Here is a 19,412-nt window from a genome sequence, read left to right on the forward strand (position 1 = left end):
CAAGCACTTCGGCTTTCAACCATTCTGACCACGCCCCTTTTGCGCTACTTATTTTTAGACATGTTTTGCAGCAAACGCCCATTAACTTAGCTGTTAGATTTTCACGACCAAACAACTGTAGATGTAATAATGAGAGACATCTCTGCTCCCTTAGCACATCTCCCTCCTTAGAGTGTTCTGCCGGCCCCAACAGAACGGGGGGCAGCTGTCCCTACCTGTCCGGAGCAGCTGTCTGTGCCTGCGGCCGGGGCCGCCACACTGACACGGCCTTCTGAGGGGGGAATGGAGCTCCCACAGCCGGGGCCGCCTCACTGACAGGGCTTTCCCGGGGGGATGGAGCTCCCACAGCCGGGGCCACCACACTGACAGGGAACGAACTGCCACAGCCCGGGCCGCCACACTGACACGGCTTTCTGAGAGGGAATGGAGCTCCTACAGTCGGGCCAGCCACACTGACAGGGCTTTCCCGGGGGGATGGAGCTCCCACAGCCGGGGCCACCACACTGGCAGGGAACGAGCTCCTACAGCCGGGGCCACCACACTGACAGGGCTTTCCGCAGGAGGACCGAGCTCCCACAGCCGGGGCCGAGCGGCGGCCGCCCGGGCCCTCCGCGCTCGGCGGTGACGCGAGCGGGGGCGGGCCCGGCGGGGCGGGCGGGCCCTTTTCTGGCCGTGCCGGGCGGCGGGGCCGCACTCTGGCCGGGCCGCAGCAGCCCCGGCGCAGCGGTGGCGGCTCCCGGCCCCGGGGTTATGCGCAGGGGCGATGTTCCTGCCGGCTGGCGCCAGGCTCCCGCGCTCCGGACGGAGCTCCTTCCTCAGCCTCTTCCTGCTGCTGCTGCTGTGTCCCGGTGGCGGGAGCGCGCCGCGCCGCCGGCCCGCGGGGCCGCCCGTGGTGCTGGGTAAGAGCCGGGGGGCGGCGGGGCGGGCACTGCGGGGCCGGGCTGAGCTGAGCTGAGCCCGCCGGCCCCGTTACCCACCCCCGGCGGGGGGGCCCGGGGCGCTGCGGGCTCGGCACGGCCGCGGGGAGCGCGCCCCGCCCGCCGCTGGCACTGCCCGGGCTCCGTGGGCACCGAGCGGCGGCTCCGCAGCTGCCCCGGCGCTGGCAGCTCGGCCCGGCCCGGCCAGGCGGACGGAGCTCCGGGCTGGGGCTGCCTTGGCCTGGCAGCCGGAGGGGGACAGACAAGGCTCATTTTAATACGCATCGAGATCATTAAGTAACACCAGAGCATCCCTGCTTAAGTCTTTCCTCTCTAGGAACCTTTCGTGAAGGATGTGGATGGAGGAGTGATTGGGTGTTTCAGCAGTTGAATTACAAAATAAAAAAAAAAAAAATAGGCGTTTCATCATATGACATGAAAAACGAGTATTTGTTACTGGCCTGTCGTTTCACCTGATAACACAAAATAATTTGTAGTGAATATGCAGATAATATTCGTATGCAAGTTAATAAGTAATACTTGTTAGTTTCTTTTTGTATCCATTGGTAATAAGATGTAAATAAATTTTAAATGTTTTGATAACTTGTCTACTGAAACTGTAGTTCTTAAGCATTCCAAGAAGCAAGTGCATTTAGTGACAGTAATGTCAGTAGCCAGTCCTGTGAATATATTCAGCATGTTGCATGTTCTTATCTTGATGGTCACAGGGGAAGAAAAACTAAGAAGATGGGAAAAGTGGCATGTTGTTCAGTTTCCATTTCTTGATAGTTATTTAGGCTCTGATGGTGACTTTGTTACTACTGTTACAAACTTCTGACTTATAAGGGCAAACTCTACCAGAGCATATTAAAAAATGTTCTTGTTATCTCAGGGCACAGTGTGTACAAATCCACAGTTCTTAGAAGGTCTCTGTACTGCCTGACAGGCTGTGGTTTGGAAGTAGAAACTACAGAAGGGTGTCCTAAGAGGCAGGAGTTGAAGCAGCAAGAATTCTTTGAATTCTGTCTGAGGAGGCTAGAAACAATCTTTTATGCCATCTTTCCACTCTGTGGTGCTGGATGTAGCAATAGGCCTTGGCACTTGCTCCAGTGCAAGCTTCCTGATGACAGAGATGTTTTAGTTGCTGATTTTATTGAACTCTATCTGGAAAGGAATCAAAGATTTAAAAGCAACTGGCAGAAAGGGTTACTGACTGTAGAAGTGTGGATTTACTACTGATGGATCTTCTGTAAGTATATATGTTCCCTAAGGATGGTTTTTAAGAACTGTGGCTGACCTACATTTCCTGAAGAGACATTCTGGTAAATACTGTGTGGCTGAGCACATGTTCATCCGCAGTGCTTTACAACAGACTCTCTTGCTGTTACAGTGAATTTTCATCAAATGCTGCAGAACTTGTATCTCTGTCTTCTAGTCAGTCTCTGCATTTTAAAATTCCCTGGATTTTTTGTTGCCTAGTTCTCCTCCTTCTTGTACTTGTGGTATGTTAAAATAAGCTTTTTAGGAATTGCTTTGATGAGGATGATGGAAGGGCTTATGAGAATCATTTAGGGAAGCATTCGAAGTGCTGGCTTAACACAGGTGTTTGGGGGAAGGGACAAAAACCCACATCACCTGGATATGCAAATGAAAAAGATTTAGAGCTATAAGTCTGCATTATAGAAGCCTATACAAGCTTGTATAGGAGATGAATATGGAGCCCATACGAGGTAGGAATCCAGAGTTGATCCTCCTGATTTATCAGACTGGCATCCAGACTCCTAACTTCTCATGTAAGTTCATTTTTAAAATAAATTTTTACCTAACTTTGATCAGTTCTCATGATCAAAGCACTCCCTCTTGATCTGTTTGGAGGTTAACATGCCTCAGTAGAAAGGGGAATTAAGTTTGGTCACACTCTGTATGTGACAAGTTGGCCACCTGATCTTAAGGAATAAAGAGAGAAGAAATGCTGTTAAAAGGAATATTGTCAACATAGTGATCACTTCAGAAATGTTTTGGACCGGGGTGGTCACAAGACACAGTGTAGCTTGCTCTCAAACCTTTTGTGTAATGACCCCACTTTACAGTTGCAATCTACTCTTACCCAAGTAACAGAGGGGAACTAGAGCAAAATCTTGCAAAATATGGAGTGTTGCTCATGTGTGGGTAACTTCTGTTCTACTGACAAACTGCTGCTTTGAGGAGTCTCACACCTGAAAACAGCTGAGCTGCACGAAGACAGCCTTGTAACTCTTGGCCACAGCTGTGATGGCAGCAGCTCAGGTTTGGGGAGCCCCCGCTGGCTCAGGTGCAAGGTGGCTCTGTGGAACAGCTGTGCCAGTCTAACAGCTCATTAGTGCTCACCCAGCTTTCCTTGTACCTGTTTGCTGGCCACTTCGTGCAGTCCTTTGTCTTGCTAAAGCATGAGGAAATAGCCTGATGAGGAAGAAGTGATTAATTTTGTAGTTGAATTACTTTAATGGAGGAGCTGGCACAAGGAATGTGGAGAGTGGCACCACATGGCTTGGGTTAGGTTGCTTTTAAGCTGGTCTGTGCATACTCGAGGTTCCTTAGGAACAGGAGCTGCTCTGCCTGGAGCTGGTGTTCATTCATACCAAAGGAGCAACACCAGGGACCAAGTGCCACAGGTAGTAACTGGCAGCAAAATACTGCAATGCAATTGCTTGGTTTTCTCTGAGATGTAAATAAAGTATTGAAGTATATTTACACAATAGTGACATTAGAGAAGAAGAAGCAGGTGAAAGTCAAAACCTTATTACAGAGCCTGCCTGAAGACCTGATATAAGACCCAATTCTCATTAAAACCTAAGGTGATTGTCTCAGATTCCTTTCCCAAGTGTTTTTGGGGAAAAGGGGACTAATTATGGTACTGACATGCTTTTATGCCTTTTTTAAAGTGTTTTCTATTTAGCCAGGATGATGTAATCATACAGAAAAATCTTCTTTAAGAACCAAAATAACTCACTGAATGCTTCTGTTCTACTAAAAATGTATATTACATATATTTTGTGCAATCACTTCTGCATATCTGCTTTTATTTAGATGAACTGTATTTTTTTACCCTTCTCTTATTAGTTTGGTGATGTTCAACAGGCTTGTCTTTAATGCTAGTTTCAAGCAGTTTTTGTGGCTGTTCTTCATTCTCTGATACAGTCCATCAATAATCACTGCATACTATCTCGTGTCTTGGACATTTTTGGAGCTGGTAACCCATCCTTATAAGATCAGTGTCAGATGCACTGAGCTCTTTACCTTTTACAGCTGACTCAACACAATAACTATATCAATGTTCTGATACCTTCTGCAAACAATTTGTTAGGTACTTGGCTAAAGTTTTCTAGAAAGACACCTAAATGAAGTTTGTTAATAATTGATTTACATGCAAAGGAGCCGTGCCTGTGAATTCCTGCTGACTGCTAATTGAGCTGTGTGTGTTTGTATGGTCAGCTGGCTAGATGTCAGGAGTGATTTAAATGTTTATGCCTCATGTGATCCAAGGTATCTGGAAGTATCATGTGAGACGTTGTTTGCTTTCTTGTTCCTAATTTTAAACAAGGCCTTTTCTGTGGCAGTCTATAGAGCCTAGAGCTGCTTCAAGACATTCTCAAAGACCTGTAGTCAGAGTTTAAAATTAATTTTCCTGGGAAGTTGCTTCATTTTGCAGGAAGACTAATTTATAGAACCAAAGAGACAACAGTTATTTGAGGAAATAATACTGGTTAAAAAGTTACAATAGTTGATAAATACCCAAAGGCATTTGCATTTCAGATAAAAGCAATAAAAAAGTACCAACTGCTGGCCCTTTTTTTCTTTTTCCCCTGCATGAAAAAATATCCTGGCTCCCCACCCTGTTATTAAATAGATGCCTTTTTTTTTTCTAAGGATCCTCATATTTGGACATTTGTTGGATGATCTTTTTTCTTTGTTATCTGAGCAGTCTTAAGGCAAGTCACTTTTCGGGTGCAATTTGCTTCTTGTCTCTTGGTGGGAACTGTGAATCTGTCATTAAGACTTAAGGATAGTGATAGGAATGTGTCCTAAAGCTAATTACTGCAATTCACAGTCTATTACCTCTCTTAAACTCTAATGATATTTCTAAATGTGCTTTTCTTTACAGTTTAATCATATAAAAACACATCCCAGAGGGAGATCTACTAGTTTTGTCAGGCCATATGAGACCACAAAATTAGCCAAGGATACTATGAATATTGGAAGTAAATTTGGCTTACTGATGATTAGAGTGAGTTTTGTTGGGATTAGCATGTTTTTGAAAAAGGAGGATGTTCTAGAACTGATAGAACACAAAATCTTATGGAAACACATTTTTCTGCTGAATAAGAAATCTAATTTTTCCAAATGATGCAGTTCTGAAATCAACAGAGGAATTACACAGCTGCAAATTAGGGAAGCAAGGCACTGCTGAAGATCTTGTCTTGGACATCCGGTCTTAACTAGTGCTGATGTGTTTTGCAGAACTTCACAAACAAGTTATTTTCGGGTCAGTTTGCAGACTTTAAAAAGAACTTTTAGATCTTTAAAGAACTCTCTTTAATATTTCCAGCAAAAAGGTTTAGGAACTGCAGATATTGGTAGATGAGAGGAGTAGAAAAATTGCATACAGATTACTCTGCCTGCAGGTCCATCCTCTGTATGGCCTGAAAGCAAAGGAAACATGTTTTTCTACTGCTTTCAAATTCCACCATAGAAAATTTAGAAAGCTATGTCCTTAACCTACAGAATTAATCTTCAGTGTGATATTTTTTAACCTGTTACTTATAAAAAACCACTAAGTAGTTCTCCAGCCAAAATGTAAATCATTAACACTGTTAAACTGGTTGGGTTGAAGGCTGAAGAGCTTGCATGTTTTTTTTCCATAATCTCAAAATCAAAATTTTGTATTGTTTCCTATAGGTTCATCACAAAGCATCTTCAGTTTGCAAAGTAGACTTTAGAAAATAAAAGAGCCCTAAGGTGTGAGTGATAGTGATTAGCAACTTCACTGTTAATATGGAAATGTAAACATGACAAAAACATTTTTGTTAGTCCCTGCTTTACAAACAAACAGGCATCATACCTGTACATCAGAATTTATTTTTAGCTACAGTATTTGTCTTTGCACAGGTAGAACTTGTCCTTTATCTTCTGTTTAGAATTGAAAAAATTGCCGTTTTTCATCTTGTTTCTTATCATCCCTTGAGTAACATCAGTATGTCATGTTTTTCATCTTGTGTCCTGAATTGGACACAGGAGCAGAGCCTCTATCATCCAGAAGCTTGAAGATAAAATTTCTTAACTAAATGAAAGTTGCAGTTAATCTGAGATCATTCCATTAAGTCAAAGTGAGATTTTGTACAGTTTCCTGCTTTCAGTGCTTTGTTGATAGATGTATCTTGATTATAATCTGAAACTTCTTCAGCTGTGAGTTTTCCCTGCTCTGAGCAGGAGTGCTTGTGATTGATTGAGTGCAGTTTGGAAACCTCAGCAAGTTCTCCAAACTTTAATACCCCAGGTGTTTGTCTAAGTCTTTGAAGGGTGTCTTTGCTGGAAGAACTTTATTTTTACCCAAGGAAGTGAGATTTTAGGCTAGAACAAAATGTCACCCTTCTTTGTTTCGTGTTGAAACTGAAGACAAAATCAACCTGTTCTGTCCTTGGCAGGTCTGCTGCAGAAACTGGCCAGTCATGAAAGATTGATATAAATAGAATTACGTTCTGTTCCCTTTCCAATTAAAAGCACTGATAGGGCAGAGGCACGAGACTGGAACAAGTTGTTGTCATAGTTTTCTAAGCAATTCCTCAGTAGGATTCTGTGAGGTTACAAGACTGAACTTCAGTAAACTCCTTCTAAGGTGTGATGCAATGCTGAAATCTCCCTTACTATGCTTTCCAGTATATCAGAGTCCTTGAAATATGACCTAAAATAAACCGTGGTCAGCTACTGGGCCTTTTAACGTTTCACTTAAGGTGACAAAAATAAAGCTGCTAAAAACCTAATGAGAAAGTAGAGGTAGTTAATAAAGAAATCCTGTGGTACATCTCATGGTAGAGCAAAACCTGCTGTGGTTGGAGGTTGTAAGAATGTGGTTATCTGAAGTTTTGGCCTTTTTCAGTTCTGCAATAACTTTTTTTCTAAAAGCACATCTGGTTTTCTGGTTAAATTAGGCATTCTGCTAAATGGTATTCTCTCTTTCCTTAAACCATTGCTAAGTACCAGTGTATTATAGAACTCAAACTGATTTGATTGCACTGTTTACTGGAGGATAGGGGGAACAAATGTGTGGGTAGACCTGCATTAAAAAACTTCAAAACCCTAAAAAGGGGGCTTTGTAGACCTGAAGGGAGTGGAGGGAACCTTTAAGAAGTGCCTAACTTCTAATTTTTTCTAATACAAAGAAACTTTTCAGTTACTGAAATGCTTTCTCTTTCTGGTTCTTGAGGAAAAAATGCTAAGCATAACAATGCAAGAAGTTTCTCTGAAAACTTTGTGCTGAAAATTGTTAATGTTTGGTTAAGACTAATTCCAGTTTGGGAAAGCATTCATGTTTCCATCTAGGGTTTAAAAAATAATGAAGAATAAACCATAGTCAAAGGAATACTGACATTTAATATATGCCTTAAGAAGGTGCAAATAGCCAAGACCCTTTCCACCAAGTCTTACTCAGGTAAGGTATCCAAAGGAAAAAAGGTAACTGTTGTTGCCAAAACCTGAATGTAAAAGAGATAAAACTGCATTTTTACATTGTTAGCCAACCATGTCTTGTGTTGTAAAAGTCTGGTCTTATGTGAAGAAGGGAAGATAAGTAATATAAATCAGTCTTTTACTTTTTACATTTCTAATGTCAAATTGATAGTTTACAGGCAGCCATTTAAAGAGAAGAAAATGGTGTAGTTGTGGTGCTCTGGAAAAAAAGTTCTTACAGAAAGATTCAGTCGGTACTTGGAAACCCAGATCAGTTTGATGTCCTACACAATCTTTTTTTTTTCATACCTATGGCCTTACATGCTCCTTTATAGTCTGCTCTTTGAAGTTAGGAGCTGTTCATCCAGAATCATTCTACATGTTGGTTTCTCAGGTAACGAGCTTTGAAAGTATATAAATATTTTCAGTGGAAAATGTATATGTAGTACCTTCTTATGTAGTATTTGTTCTCCAATTACAAAACCTGATGGTGTCTCTGGGTGCAGTGATCATGCACATAAGGGCTACAGTATTTAGCTGTGTATACTGCAATAGAAAATGTTATATGCTTTAATTAACTGTCTCCTTTTTACATCTCTCTCTCTTTATATTTTTCAGTTCCAGGGGACTTAGGTAATCAGTTGGAAGCAAAGTTAGATAAGCCATCAGTGGTGCATTATCTCTGCTCTAAGAAGACAGACAGTTATTTTACACTCTGGCTGAATCTAGAATTGCTTCTGCCTGTCATCATTGACTGCTGGATTGATAATATCAGGTAAGAGCAGAAATGTTGCTCTTTGCAGTTCCATCCTTTCCATAGGTTGACATGCAGAATGGCTGCCTTTAAATTACTTTTCTGATTCAAGAGCAGTGAAAGGAATGATTTGGAATTCTGCTGGGTAGGCTAACAGGATGGGTCTGAGGATGCAGCTCTGTTTCATCTCAAGTGGCTGTAATTGCTGATGAGGAGCAGAGGCTCTCTTAATTTCTTCCCCTTTCTCTTCTACCAGTGACTCAGTGTAGGTTTGAGCACTTGTTAGACTCCTCTATGGCCCTTATCTCAAGGAGGAGGTTTTCTTCCCTTTTTTTTTTTTTTTTTTTTTTTGCCAAGCAATAGGACAAGAGGAAATGGGCAGAAACTGATGCACAGAAAGTTCCAGCTGAAATATTTTGGTTTTAAGAATTGCCTAATTTAAAGCTTTCATGTTATTTCTAATCTGTTTTTATTAGTGTTCCTGTAAATTAATATAAATATATGTATGAAAACAAGAAATAATTAGCTGGTGCAATTAAAAACTATTATGTTGGCATTTTGCTCTTTTATGAATGTACTGAGCTGTTGTAAAGTAATCTGCTTTGTCTTGCCCTGTGCCTTATGGATTAGAGATTTTTGTTAAGAGATTTGTGCATCAGTTTAGATTCTTAGACTCCATCTAGGAGCAAAAACTTGCATTCAGAAATGGCAATTGTATTGATATGGTACTAAAAACAAACCAACCCCCAACTGTAATAACAGGGATGATTAAAGAAATAAACTCCTGACTCAATGCTCCAGATTCCTCACATCCTAAGTTGATTTGAAAAGTATTTACACAACACTCAATACCTCAATGTGTTTACTGAGGTGCTAGTTGTCATTAGTCAGGAAATAAAGTATTCCCTATGCTGGTATGGGTGTTTCTAGTTAAATAGAAATTAATAATTTTTAGGTAGGTTAATATTTTTGATGTCTGATTTAATAGGTATTTTCTGTCCTAGTGCCACATTCCTATGCTCTTCATAAGTTTTTCCATTTTGTGGCTCAATGCAAAGTCAAATGGTGTAGAACTATATAAAGAAGCTGATATTTTAAAGGTGAAGTTCAGTTGCACTTCCATATGCTCAGTTTTACAGAGACAAAAAGTTTTAGATTCTGTACCATGAAGCATTGAAGTAATTAAAGTAATTGTTTGCACTGTATAATCTCTTAGCCATGAGAGTACTCTGATCATGTCTGCTTGGGTTGGGTTTTTTCCTCCTTCTGAGTAACAGCACTTAAAGTTCTTGTACTGCACTCAGAATGTAAGACCCAGTGTAATTGAGGGTTGTCATGTGGCAATAAAACATGGTTCATGGCTTTTTTCATTGTTTTCCTTCCCCTCCTCCCCAGGCTGGTGTATAATCGAACAAGTAAGATCACAAAACCACCAGATGGGGTGGATATCAGAGTGCCAGGCTTTGGGCAGACGTTTTCCTTGGAATTTCTTGACCCAAGTAAAAGGAGTGTTGGTATGTACAAGCTGTGTCTCAAGTGCTTTGTCACTTGCAGGGTTTTTCTCATTTGTCTTTATGCAACAAGCTCCTGAAATGTGATTTCAAATCACTTGGCTTTTAAGAGTTTTCATTGCATTGTATTGTTTCATTTGTTGTGTGGCCTGACAGATTGAGACAAGAAGATTCCATGGTATTTAGTCAAATCTAAGTTTGGTGGATGAAATCTGAGTAGGCATATTGAGGACAGATGCTTTCTGAAAATGAGATGGGTTGAGTAGAAAATTCTGTGACAGAAGCTTGACAAGCAAAACTGAAATAAAAGCATGAGTTCTGAGTAAGCTGTTCTTTGGGTTAATTGGATTGGGAGATATGGTACCACAATGTGTAGCTCCTTGTATTTTGCTGGTATCAGAATAATTATATAATTGCATTTGTGCTGCAAAAGATTTCTGCATTCATGTGTTGGCAGGTTTTTTGTTTGATGCTTTTGTAGAAGTCATGTTTCAGAAAACTCTGAGTTTGATAAGCTTTTGTGAGTTGTTCACTGTGGCTGAAGACTGGAGGAGTTGAATAGTCAGTAATGGACTGAGCTTCACGAGCTGCATTGCATGGGTCTGTTCTTTGAGGGCAGTGATGTGCTTAATGATCTGCACTAGGTCACTCTTACACCATGATTCAATTCTCCACTTGAGGGACAGTATGATAAACATTCAAGACTAACAAATGAGGTTCTGCTCAAAATTTAAACATGGCTCTCATGTTCAGTAGACTGTTCTGATGCATTTAGTCGAGGTAATACTTAAATCCCACATGTCAAACCTTGTATTAAGTAACATCTTTCAATATTCAGTCTGCAGCTATTTCCCTTTTTGCTATTACAGCTTTATCTTCAATTACTTAAGTCTTAGTCCACTACCCCAGAGATAAAAAAGGTTTTGGGGTAGTTTCTGGAGTTCTGCCCTAGGGTATATAATAAGCATTTGTTTCCAAGAATAAATGTTGAAGTCCAGGCCAACTGTTACTCCCTACCTGTTGTCAATTTGTAATCAACAAAAGCTATGACTCTGAAAACCCCTCAGAAATTATTATCTTGCAGTTCAAGGGTAAACTTTCCTCTGCTGAGTAAAATTTATCCACTTTGTGTATGCTACATTTGGCTGCCAAAAGGTTTGAGAGGTCAGCCATCTAGTAAGGTTTAGTGGTGATATTCTGTTGATTTTGGGGGATAGTGAGCATAACTCATTTTGTTTAATATGCATGCAGCTTTCTAGATTGTTAAAGGCAAACTGCAGATTTAGTGTGTACATATGGTGTCACAGATACTGCCTCTGGAACATGTTTTGCAGTAGTGGCTGACAGCTGCTTCTCACACTAACCTTGTTACTCTTCTGTTTCTCTTATCTGATATTTACAGGAAGTTACTTTTATATGTTGGTGCAGAGTTTAGTAGATTGGGGCTACAAACGTGATGAAGACGTAAGAGGAGCACCTTATGACTGGAGAAAGGCACCAAGTAAATAATATACTGTTACTTTAATAAAATGTTGACTCTCCTAGCCAGTAAAAATTGAATCACTTCTCCCATCCTTCACAATCTAAAAGCTTAGTTTTGTTTAGTTCTCAGGACCAGGGTACTCCTGGATACAAATTCAAGCTCAGTGTTGTGGTTTCATTTTTTTTCTTCTTTAAACAACTTGCTACTTAAAATTTGCTTAAAACCAGAACAAAACAACAGAAAAAAACCATTTCAGCAAAGTATGAAAAACCCCCAACCCTCCCATTCAATATTGAAATTTCTAAGGTCTGCATTATTAATTCTGCAGACAGTTCAACACCATTATTTAAAAGCTTGTTTTTAAAGCTCAGCATTCCCAGTTAAGAACTCTCACTGTGTAATGTGTGTATTTTAGATGAGAATGAAGACTATTTTGTGGCGCTTCGCAAGATGATCGAGTTGCTGTACGAGCAGTATGGGAGCCCTGTTGTGCTGATTGCCCACAGCATGGGGAACATGTACACCCTCTACTTCCTGAACCGCCAGCCCCAGGATTGGAAGGACAAGTACATCAAGGATTATGTGTCATTAGGTGCTCCGTGGGGGGGAGTGGCCAAAACTCTGCGTGTGCTGGCCTCAGGTGGGTAATTTGAGGCTTTGCCCTGTGCTGCGTGTAGTGCACAGTGCTAACGAGGCTGTGGACTGTGGGACTGCAGGATGAGAGTTTAAGGTACCATGAAGGGAAAAATACTTTTTTGTAAGCAATAACAACTAGGTGTTTCAAGCCCTGCAAGCCAACTGTTATCTTTCATGCTTGTGGGGGTGGACTGAGATTTCCCACATCCTGTAACCAGGAGCTTTCTCCCTTCTTGACCTCTCCTGACCTTTTTCAGCAGATTGTTGTGTTGTCTGCTGTTTGGCCTGATGCCTTCCCTTTCTGTCTCTTCTGCCACCAGCCAGATTGATCTCTGTTCAGTACTGCAAAGCTACCAAGGACTTCAGAACATTCAGCAGTTTCCTTTGATTAAAGATCACACAGCTGCTTGAGGTTAACGTTAAAGGAAATTTGTAGAGATGGTGGGGAACTTGTGTTCACTGTTAATGTCAGGTGAAAATTGTAACTCTGCAGATTAGGAAAGTGAATCTTTGAGGTCTTGGGTTTAGCACACTGGATATGCCAGAGACTAAAACCAAAAAAATTGAATAAAGCAGCATAATGTATTTCACTAAGTAACTGAAAATGACTGATGGAAAATGTTCACTTACCCATCATGTGATACCATAATTGCATCATGTGCTTTGACATTTAGTTCTCAATGTTTCTGGCTTGGTTTTGTAGCTTGTTTCTGACTTGTTAGCTTTGGATATCCACTGTCTTCTTCCTAATCAAAGCTGACATCAAAAATTGGACTTCATCAAAATGCAAAACACACAGCAAGAGTCAGCCATGCATGGACAGAGCAAAGAATACTTTGCTTAGCAAAGGCATTTGATTCTGAACAGTAGTGCACTACTCCATTACTAATTAGAAAACTTGACTCAATACAAACATCCAATTTACACATTGTTAAAGCTGTTGAAATGTCACTGTAAAAATTTAATTCCCTTTTCCCACAGACTTTGTCTGACATGCTTGATACAGAAATGGCAAGAAGTGAAGAATGTTATCACCCTCATAAAATTACACTATTATATTTCATAGTCCCTTATCTCTGTTGGATTAAACTTTTCTGCTTCATACGTTGTCTACACTTTATAATGCATCTCAAGCCAAGGGGCTAATTCTACTAATGCATAATGAATAGCTGAATTTATACTAAAATATAGTCAGTCATATTTTAATCTGTGTATCTGTTGTACTAAACTTCTATGTTTTGGAGCAGAAACTTAAGAACCATGTGGGAAAATTACATGGGCAAACATAATATCAGAATGTACAGGTTTAAGCTGTTTCTGTCTCAAATATCTGTAGTAAAGCACCACCATCAGCCCTTGGACTGCATTAGTCCATTTAAGAGTTTCTAAAATTATTAGGGTTAGTATGCTGAAGAATTGTAGCTTTAAAGGAAAATACTGCATTTCAGCAGGAAAGACAAGGCACTCTATGAATGCATTCTTTCTGCTCCCATTCCTGTTTATAATATGTGATGCCAGGAACTTCATGTCAAATCCAGCTGTGTTATCAAAGTGGTAAACAGTACACAGGTGGAATTGTTTTCTGGAAATTTCTGTGATACTTTCAGCTACTTGTACATGAGCTTTGCTGTATCCCACTATAGTGGGCAAAGACACAAAGCTCACAGTGGTTTGTTTCTATTTTTAATGTGTTGAAAAGTTGAAATATTAGCAGTGTCTTCCTTACACCTAAGGTTTTGATGTGTCTGCTGACTTAAATGTGATGTTGGCCATTGTGTACTTCTTCACTTACGAGAAAAGTAAAGGATTTGAGAAGCACTTTGTGAGAGTTCTGTAAGAGAAGGCTGGGATAGTCAGGTTCTGTGTTTGATTATTCTGCTGGAAATAAATCTTGTGCACATTCTTTTCATTGTTCAGTTCAGAACTTGGGCTTTCTTTGCTGAAAGCTGCCAAGCAGTGTTCAGTAACTTAGCAGTGAGAGTGCACAGTGAAGTTGTTACACCACACAGTATCATGAGACCCATTTTTCAGGACCTTTGTGATTCTTGCTGTGCATTTGAATTTCCTTTATCTCTTTCAGACTAGCAATGTCTCCATATAGTCCTCCTAAAGATAGCATTACTGTGCTTTGTTTCTCCTTGCCGAAGCAACAGTGCCACCCCATGGAATTGAAATACCACCCAAGTGTATTTTTCTTTGAAGAGTCGTTTCAGTTGCAGCATTTCAATTTTTATGGCATGGTTGACCTGGACCACTACATGCTGTAACCACCTGGATCTAATAATGGAAAATAAAATTCAAAGTTCAGCTGACAAAACAATTGAGATGTGACAGCCACTGTGATAATGAAAAAAAAAAAGGAATATAAATTTGTGTTTGTCTCAGGTTTTTGTTTTTTTAAGTAATCACTGTAATTAGTAAGCAGCTTTTGATTTTGTGAAGATGGAAGAACAATTGTTAAAATATGCAGAAAGGTGCATATAAATTATCCTTTAATAATGTGTTAGTTTAAGCCATTTGTTTCAGTCATTTATCAACTCATATTTAAATCTTGGAAGTTATTAAAAGTCAGTTTGCAGAAGTTAATTTATGAGACAATCATAAATGAGGAAAAACTTTTCAAATTGTCACTGTAAGCAAGGGGAGCAAACTTGTTCATGTTATCACCATGAGTGCTAGTAATTGTTACTGATTAAGATTGATGTCTTGCTTTCTGGATAATGAAATTCCACTTTTTTTCCCTAAGGTGACAACAACAGAATCCCTGTTATCAGTTCCCTCAAGATCAGAGACCAGCAGAGATCAGCAGTTTCCACGAGTTGGATGCTGCCCTACAACTACACGTGGCCTCCAGACAAGGTGTTTGTGAGCACCCCCACAGCCAACTACACACTGAGGGATTACTGGAAGTTCTACAGGGACATAAACTTCGAGGATGGCTGGCTGATGAGGCAGGACACGGAGCCCCTGGTGTACGCCATGACCCCGCCCGGCGTGCGCATCCACTGCCTGTATGGCACGGGCGTGGAAACCCCCGACTCCTTCCACTACGAGAGCTTCCCTGACAGGGAGCCCAAGATCTTCTACAGCGATGGGGATGGTACAGTGAACTTACAGAGTGCCTTGCAGTGTAGAAAGTGGGTGCACAGGCAAGAACAGGAAGTGGTGATGCTTGAGCTTGCAGGAAATGAGCACATTCAAATGCTGTCCAATGAAACCACGATCTCCTATGTGAAAAAGCTGCTCTTTGAGTTGTGATAACCTTGTGTTGATAGTTATTTTCCTCACCTGTGATGCCTTCCCTTAAATATGGGGAAATGCCTTTTAATCCCTTGATACTTAGATATTTGAATTATTTATTTTGCTTTTTTAAAAGGTTGTTTTCAAGTTGCTTGGTATTCTAAATGATTGTTTGTCTCTGATTTGTGTTCATGATGTTTCATAATATTTTCACATTCTGAAAATTTTGTCAAATATGCATTTTGGTGCCTCTGGTGTTGTGTCCAATGGTCATACAGACTTTCATTTGGAGACTGTGCAGCCCCTTGCACGTGCCACATGGAGTTATAGATCCCAGAGTTCCTTTGTGTGGTCTTTGCAGTTTTGGAGTGGAAGGCTAGGAAGGATGGCAATTTTGGATGCCCAAGGGAATGGTATTAACAATTTGGCAAATACAGTAAGCATTTTAAAAGGTCTCGCATATTCTGATCCACAGTTCCCAGTGGATTAGTTTGTAAATGTGCATATCTACTAGGGAAAATAGGGAAGAGATCTGCCTGGAACTGTGCTACCATTGTAATCCAGACTTTTATTTATTACAGCCTGTGGGGGGGAAAGAGAGATGTGTGAATTACTTGAAGCTTCTTTATTAGGTGCCCTACTGGGTTATTTTAGAAAGAGGAAATGGTTTGCTCATCAAATTCTAGAATCCCTGATCACATACAGTCTGGAGTCTGAGGAGTTCGCAGCCTGTGCTTTATTTCTCAGTGAGGGAATGAAGCTAAACTGTGGTTGGTGCTTGTAATAACTTGGAGCAGTGTGGAGTAGCACACCAATCAAAGCTAATTGAATACTGGCAATCTCTAAGGTATAGAATTGCATTTCTGGGTGGAAAACAACCTCCTGTGGTGGAAATGATAATGGATGGTAGGCAGTATTTAAAGAAAAGTGAACTTCTGAAATAGAGTGGGGAATGAAAACCAGTATAGAGTATAAACCTTGTTCTCAGTCAAATACTCTGGCTCTGATCCAGTTATCTGACTAAGCAGTGACTGGATCAACATTGCATTCCACTGAAAAGAAATTTTTTGCTTTAGGACTAAAAGTAATTTCCCATAGATTACAAGTTTCATTTTTGCTGTTTAAAGAAGCTGGGACATGTGGTTCCTTAAGTGTTTCTATAAACTGCTGAACACGCAGTTCTGTAATTTCCTACAGTGTTGTTCTACTCAATGTTAAAATAGTTATTTCAACTCTGACCTCCACAGAAGTTCAGGTCTAAAGGCCATCATATCTACCACCCTGATTACAGATGTCCTGTTGGAGAAATAGTTATACTCAAAAATTTTCTCTTGCTTGCTTTAAAACAAATCACCCAGTTAGACTGCACTTAGTTTTCTAAAAACACAGCTTAGAATGCTTTCAAAATGCTAGGTTCTCCAAGAAAAATATTTGAAGAGTTGCAGAAACTCATCAAACTATTAAGGATTTGTTACTTAAGAAACTGAATTTGTCTAAAGGCTAAAGTTTAAACGATTTTGGTAGCATGCCTAAAATGTTTTCTGCCACTGGACATATCAATAAGATCTGTTGAACTGACGGGCTTGAACTCCTGCTATTGTAGAATGGAATCAGGAGGTAGTTTTAAGACTTTAGTTTTAATTCAGAAATCTTTTGTTTATTCAAAACAATTAGAACTAGAGTCATCACCAAGCTGTTTATCTTACTAGGTTTTAACTTCCTTATGTAGCTTTGTTTCCCCCTCTGCATTTTTTCCTAGTGCTTATGTTGAGGGAGTGTAGATGTTTTCCTGATTTTTAAAATGGATCATTAATCTTGTCCTCATTTGTCCAGGACCCTATAGTCCAGCAGCAATATTGCCTAGACTTTTCCAGAGTAAGTACTGACTTGTCCACAGCCTTTGCAATGTGTAACTGCTGAGATTGAAAAAAAAAAACCCAAAAAAACCCCCAAAAAAAACCCACAACCAGTCAACTTAAACAATCAATCCCCACAAAAGAAGAAGTCCTACAACAACAAGGAGGGAGAAAAAAGCCAACTCGACCCCTCCTTCAAAAAATCCCTACAGAAATTGCCCTTTAGCCAAGTGATCTATTTTATGCAGGGCTTGTCAGCTGGATAAGCTTCAGGCTTGTGTTCCAAGACTGCTTGAAGATGATAAAGCTCTTCCTTGGTCTGACTCAATTTTTGAATAAATGGCTATCTGAATAAATTACAGAAAACATATAATCACAATCTGTGTTTCTTGCTGAAGGAGAATGCCTGTTAATAAGCACTGGATTGAGTGGAGCTGGAGGCTCTATTGCAGCATACCAACATAGACATCAAGGGCTGAAAAATGAGAAAACAACATAGGTAAACAATTCTTAACCTGATCTGGAGAATGTTTGTAAGATTCATTTGGATCCTTACCCATTAATCAATAGCATCTTCAGTCTCCTAGCAAGAATTTAGCGGCAGGGTTTTTTGTGATTTGAAGTTCCAAAATACATTATTCAAAAAATGCTTGGGCTCTTTTCTTTAGTACTTTTTAAATACATTTTTTGTGACCCAAAAGAAGAAAAAAGCACAACTTTTTTATTATTTTCTAATTTTGGCAACCTAGTACAGTTTCTGAGATTAGTTGGCTGTATCTTTTAAACTGAAGATTTCTATACCAGTTTTCTGTTACTAGACAAGCCTTGTGGTAGTTAATGTGGTAAAATGAAGCTGAAGGTTTTTTGAGGCTTTTATTTGTTTGTTCTGTTGTTTGTCACTATAAAGCCTTGTTGTACTGTTGTAAAGAAATGTGTGTACCTGAGTCCTAAGTACTGTGTAAGAGCAAGAACAGCACCTCTGGTGTTCTTTGATTGCTTGTGGTGCATCTGCAGGCTGGAGTTTTATGTCCAGAAAGTGTGGGGTCGTTTTTCCCCCTTCCAAATGATCATCAGCCCTTTCATTTGCAGTTTCTTGTATGTTAGGATGCAGTTCTCACTGAGAAGTGAATGCATTATTCCAGTTGCTGAAGTGGAAGCCCTGCACTGTGTGAGGAGTGGCTGCTCTCTGAGCAGATCCTCTGCAGGGGCAGCACTGAGCACTGCTGTCAGACCTGCTGCAGCCACGGGTTCTGAGCTATCTCCATTCCTGTGGGGAGGGAGGTCTGAAAAATATATTTTGTGAGAATGTGGCACTTTGATAAGAGGATTAACTCAGGTGCTTTGCCACACTGCACAGCTGAAGTGTCTGAATTCACTAGTGTACCTTTGTTATACCTAAAGCATTAATTATGTGTCTCTTTCCATAATTTTTACTTAGTTTTATTCTTCCAGGATATTTTCAGAAACCAAAACTAGTCTTGAGGACCAAATGTGTTTCTTATTTTTGGCAACTTGTATAGACAATGCTGAAGAAGCTTTCAGCTGTCATTGTAGTACTTCTGAAAAGGTTCAGAGTCACTATGTGATTTGTACAAAAGCAGAAAGCTTCACTAACTAGCAATAATTGCAAAGGACTTGCAGACCAAAGGAAGGAATGTTTGGTATTAAGGTAATTCTTGGAGCACAGTGTGTTCAAGGCCCTCTTAAATTCAGGGAATGTTTGGCAGTGACTTTGCTGCTCTACACTAACCAGTATTTTGTACAGAACATATTCTGAGGCCTGGCATTTTATATGTTCTTGTGTATGAATGTGTTCAATAGATTTTGAATATTTTATTGTCAAATTTGATAATATAATAAAGTTGATCTAATACTGATTGTCTCCTGTTGTGAATAATGTGCTGTCTCAGTTCTCAGAGGAAATGAAAACTTGGTGCTGTTTTTCTTCTCTAGAGATGATTGGTGGCTCTCACAGTAATTCTTTCTTAATCTCCCAAATGCACCTACTGTCTTGTGGTACATTTGGAGTTCACTGTTAATTGTTCTTGAATTTATGGAGGTGTGGGATTGAGTCTACTCAATTTCTTTTTGCTTGCATCTTGCTTGTCTTGTGTTAAAAAAAGTTCTCAGGTTGCCTTATAGCTCTGCTCAGGTAATTATTTTGAGATTAGTTCCTCAGTCATGAAGTGTTTTAAATGTCTGCAGCTCCTTTATGGTTTTGGTTTCCAAACTGACCCACAAACCCATGCATGATGACCATACAGTTTTATAGTTGTATGAAACAATCTTTTTCCAATTAGAAATAGTGCATTG

The 19,412-nt window shown here is 40.1% G+C and overlaps 1 protein-coding gene across 1 annotated transcript; it reads left to right on the forward strand.

Annotated features, from left to right (window-relative positions):
* Window positions 1-695: 695 nt before the first annotated feature.
* On the forward strand, window positions 696-18,974 carry PLA2G15 (phospholipase A2 group XV). Its single transcript, XM_058034239.1, has 6 exons — window positions 696-899; window positions 8,238-8,394; window positions 9,769-9,887; window positions 11,287-11,385; window positions 11,783-12,007; window positions 14,750-18,974. Exons 1-6 carry the CDS (start codon window positions 764-766, stop codon window positions 15,259-15,261), a joined length of 1,248 nt encoding a protein of 415 aa, XP_057890222.1. The 5' UTR covers window positions 696-763; the 3' UTR covers window positions 15,262-18,974.
* Window positions 18,975-19,412: the final 438 nt, after the last annotated feature.

The sequence above is a fragment of the Melospiza georgiana genome, chromosome 14 (assembly GCF_028018845.1).
Source record: "Melospiza georgiana isolate bMelGeo1 chromosome 14, bMelGeo1.pri, whole genome shotgun sequence".
Lineage (NCBI taxonomy): Eukaryota > Metazoa > Chordata > Aves > Passeriformes > Passerellidae > Melospiza > Melospiza georgiana.

Excerpts from the sequence above, each read along its gene's own strand:
- PLA2G15 (XM_058034239.1), top strand. The coding sequence starts at position 764 with ATGTTCCTGCCGGCTGGCGCCAGGCTCCCGCGCTCCGGACGGAGCTCC. Across the intron at positions 900-8,237 it reads GGGGCCGCCCGTGGTGCTGG|TTCCAGGGGACTTAGGTAAT; the intron begins GTAAGAGCCGGG and ends TATATTTTTCAG. Across the intron at positions 11,386-11,782 it reads TGACTGGAGAAAGGCACCAA|ATGAGAATGAAGACTATTTT; the intron begins GTAAATAATATA and ends TGTGTATTTTAG.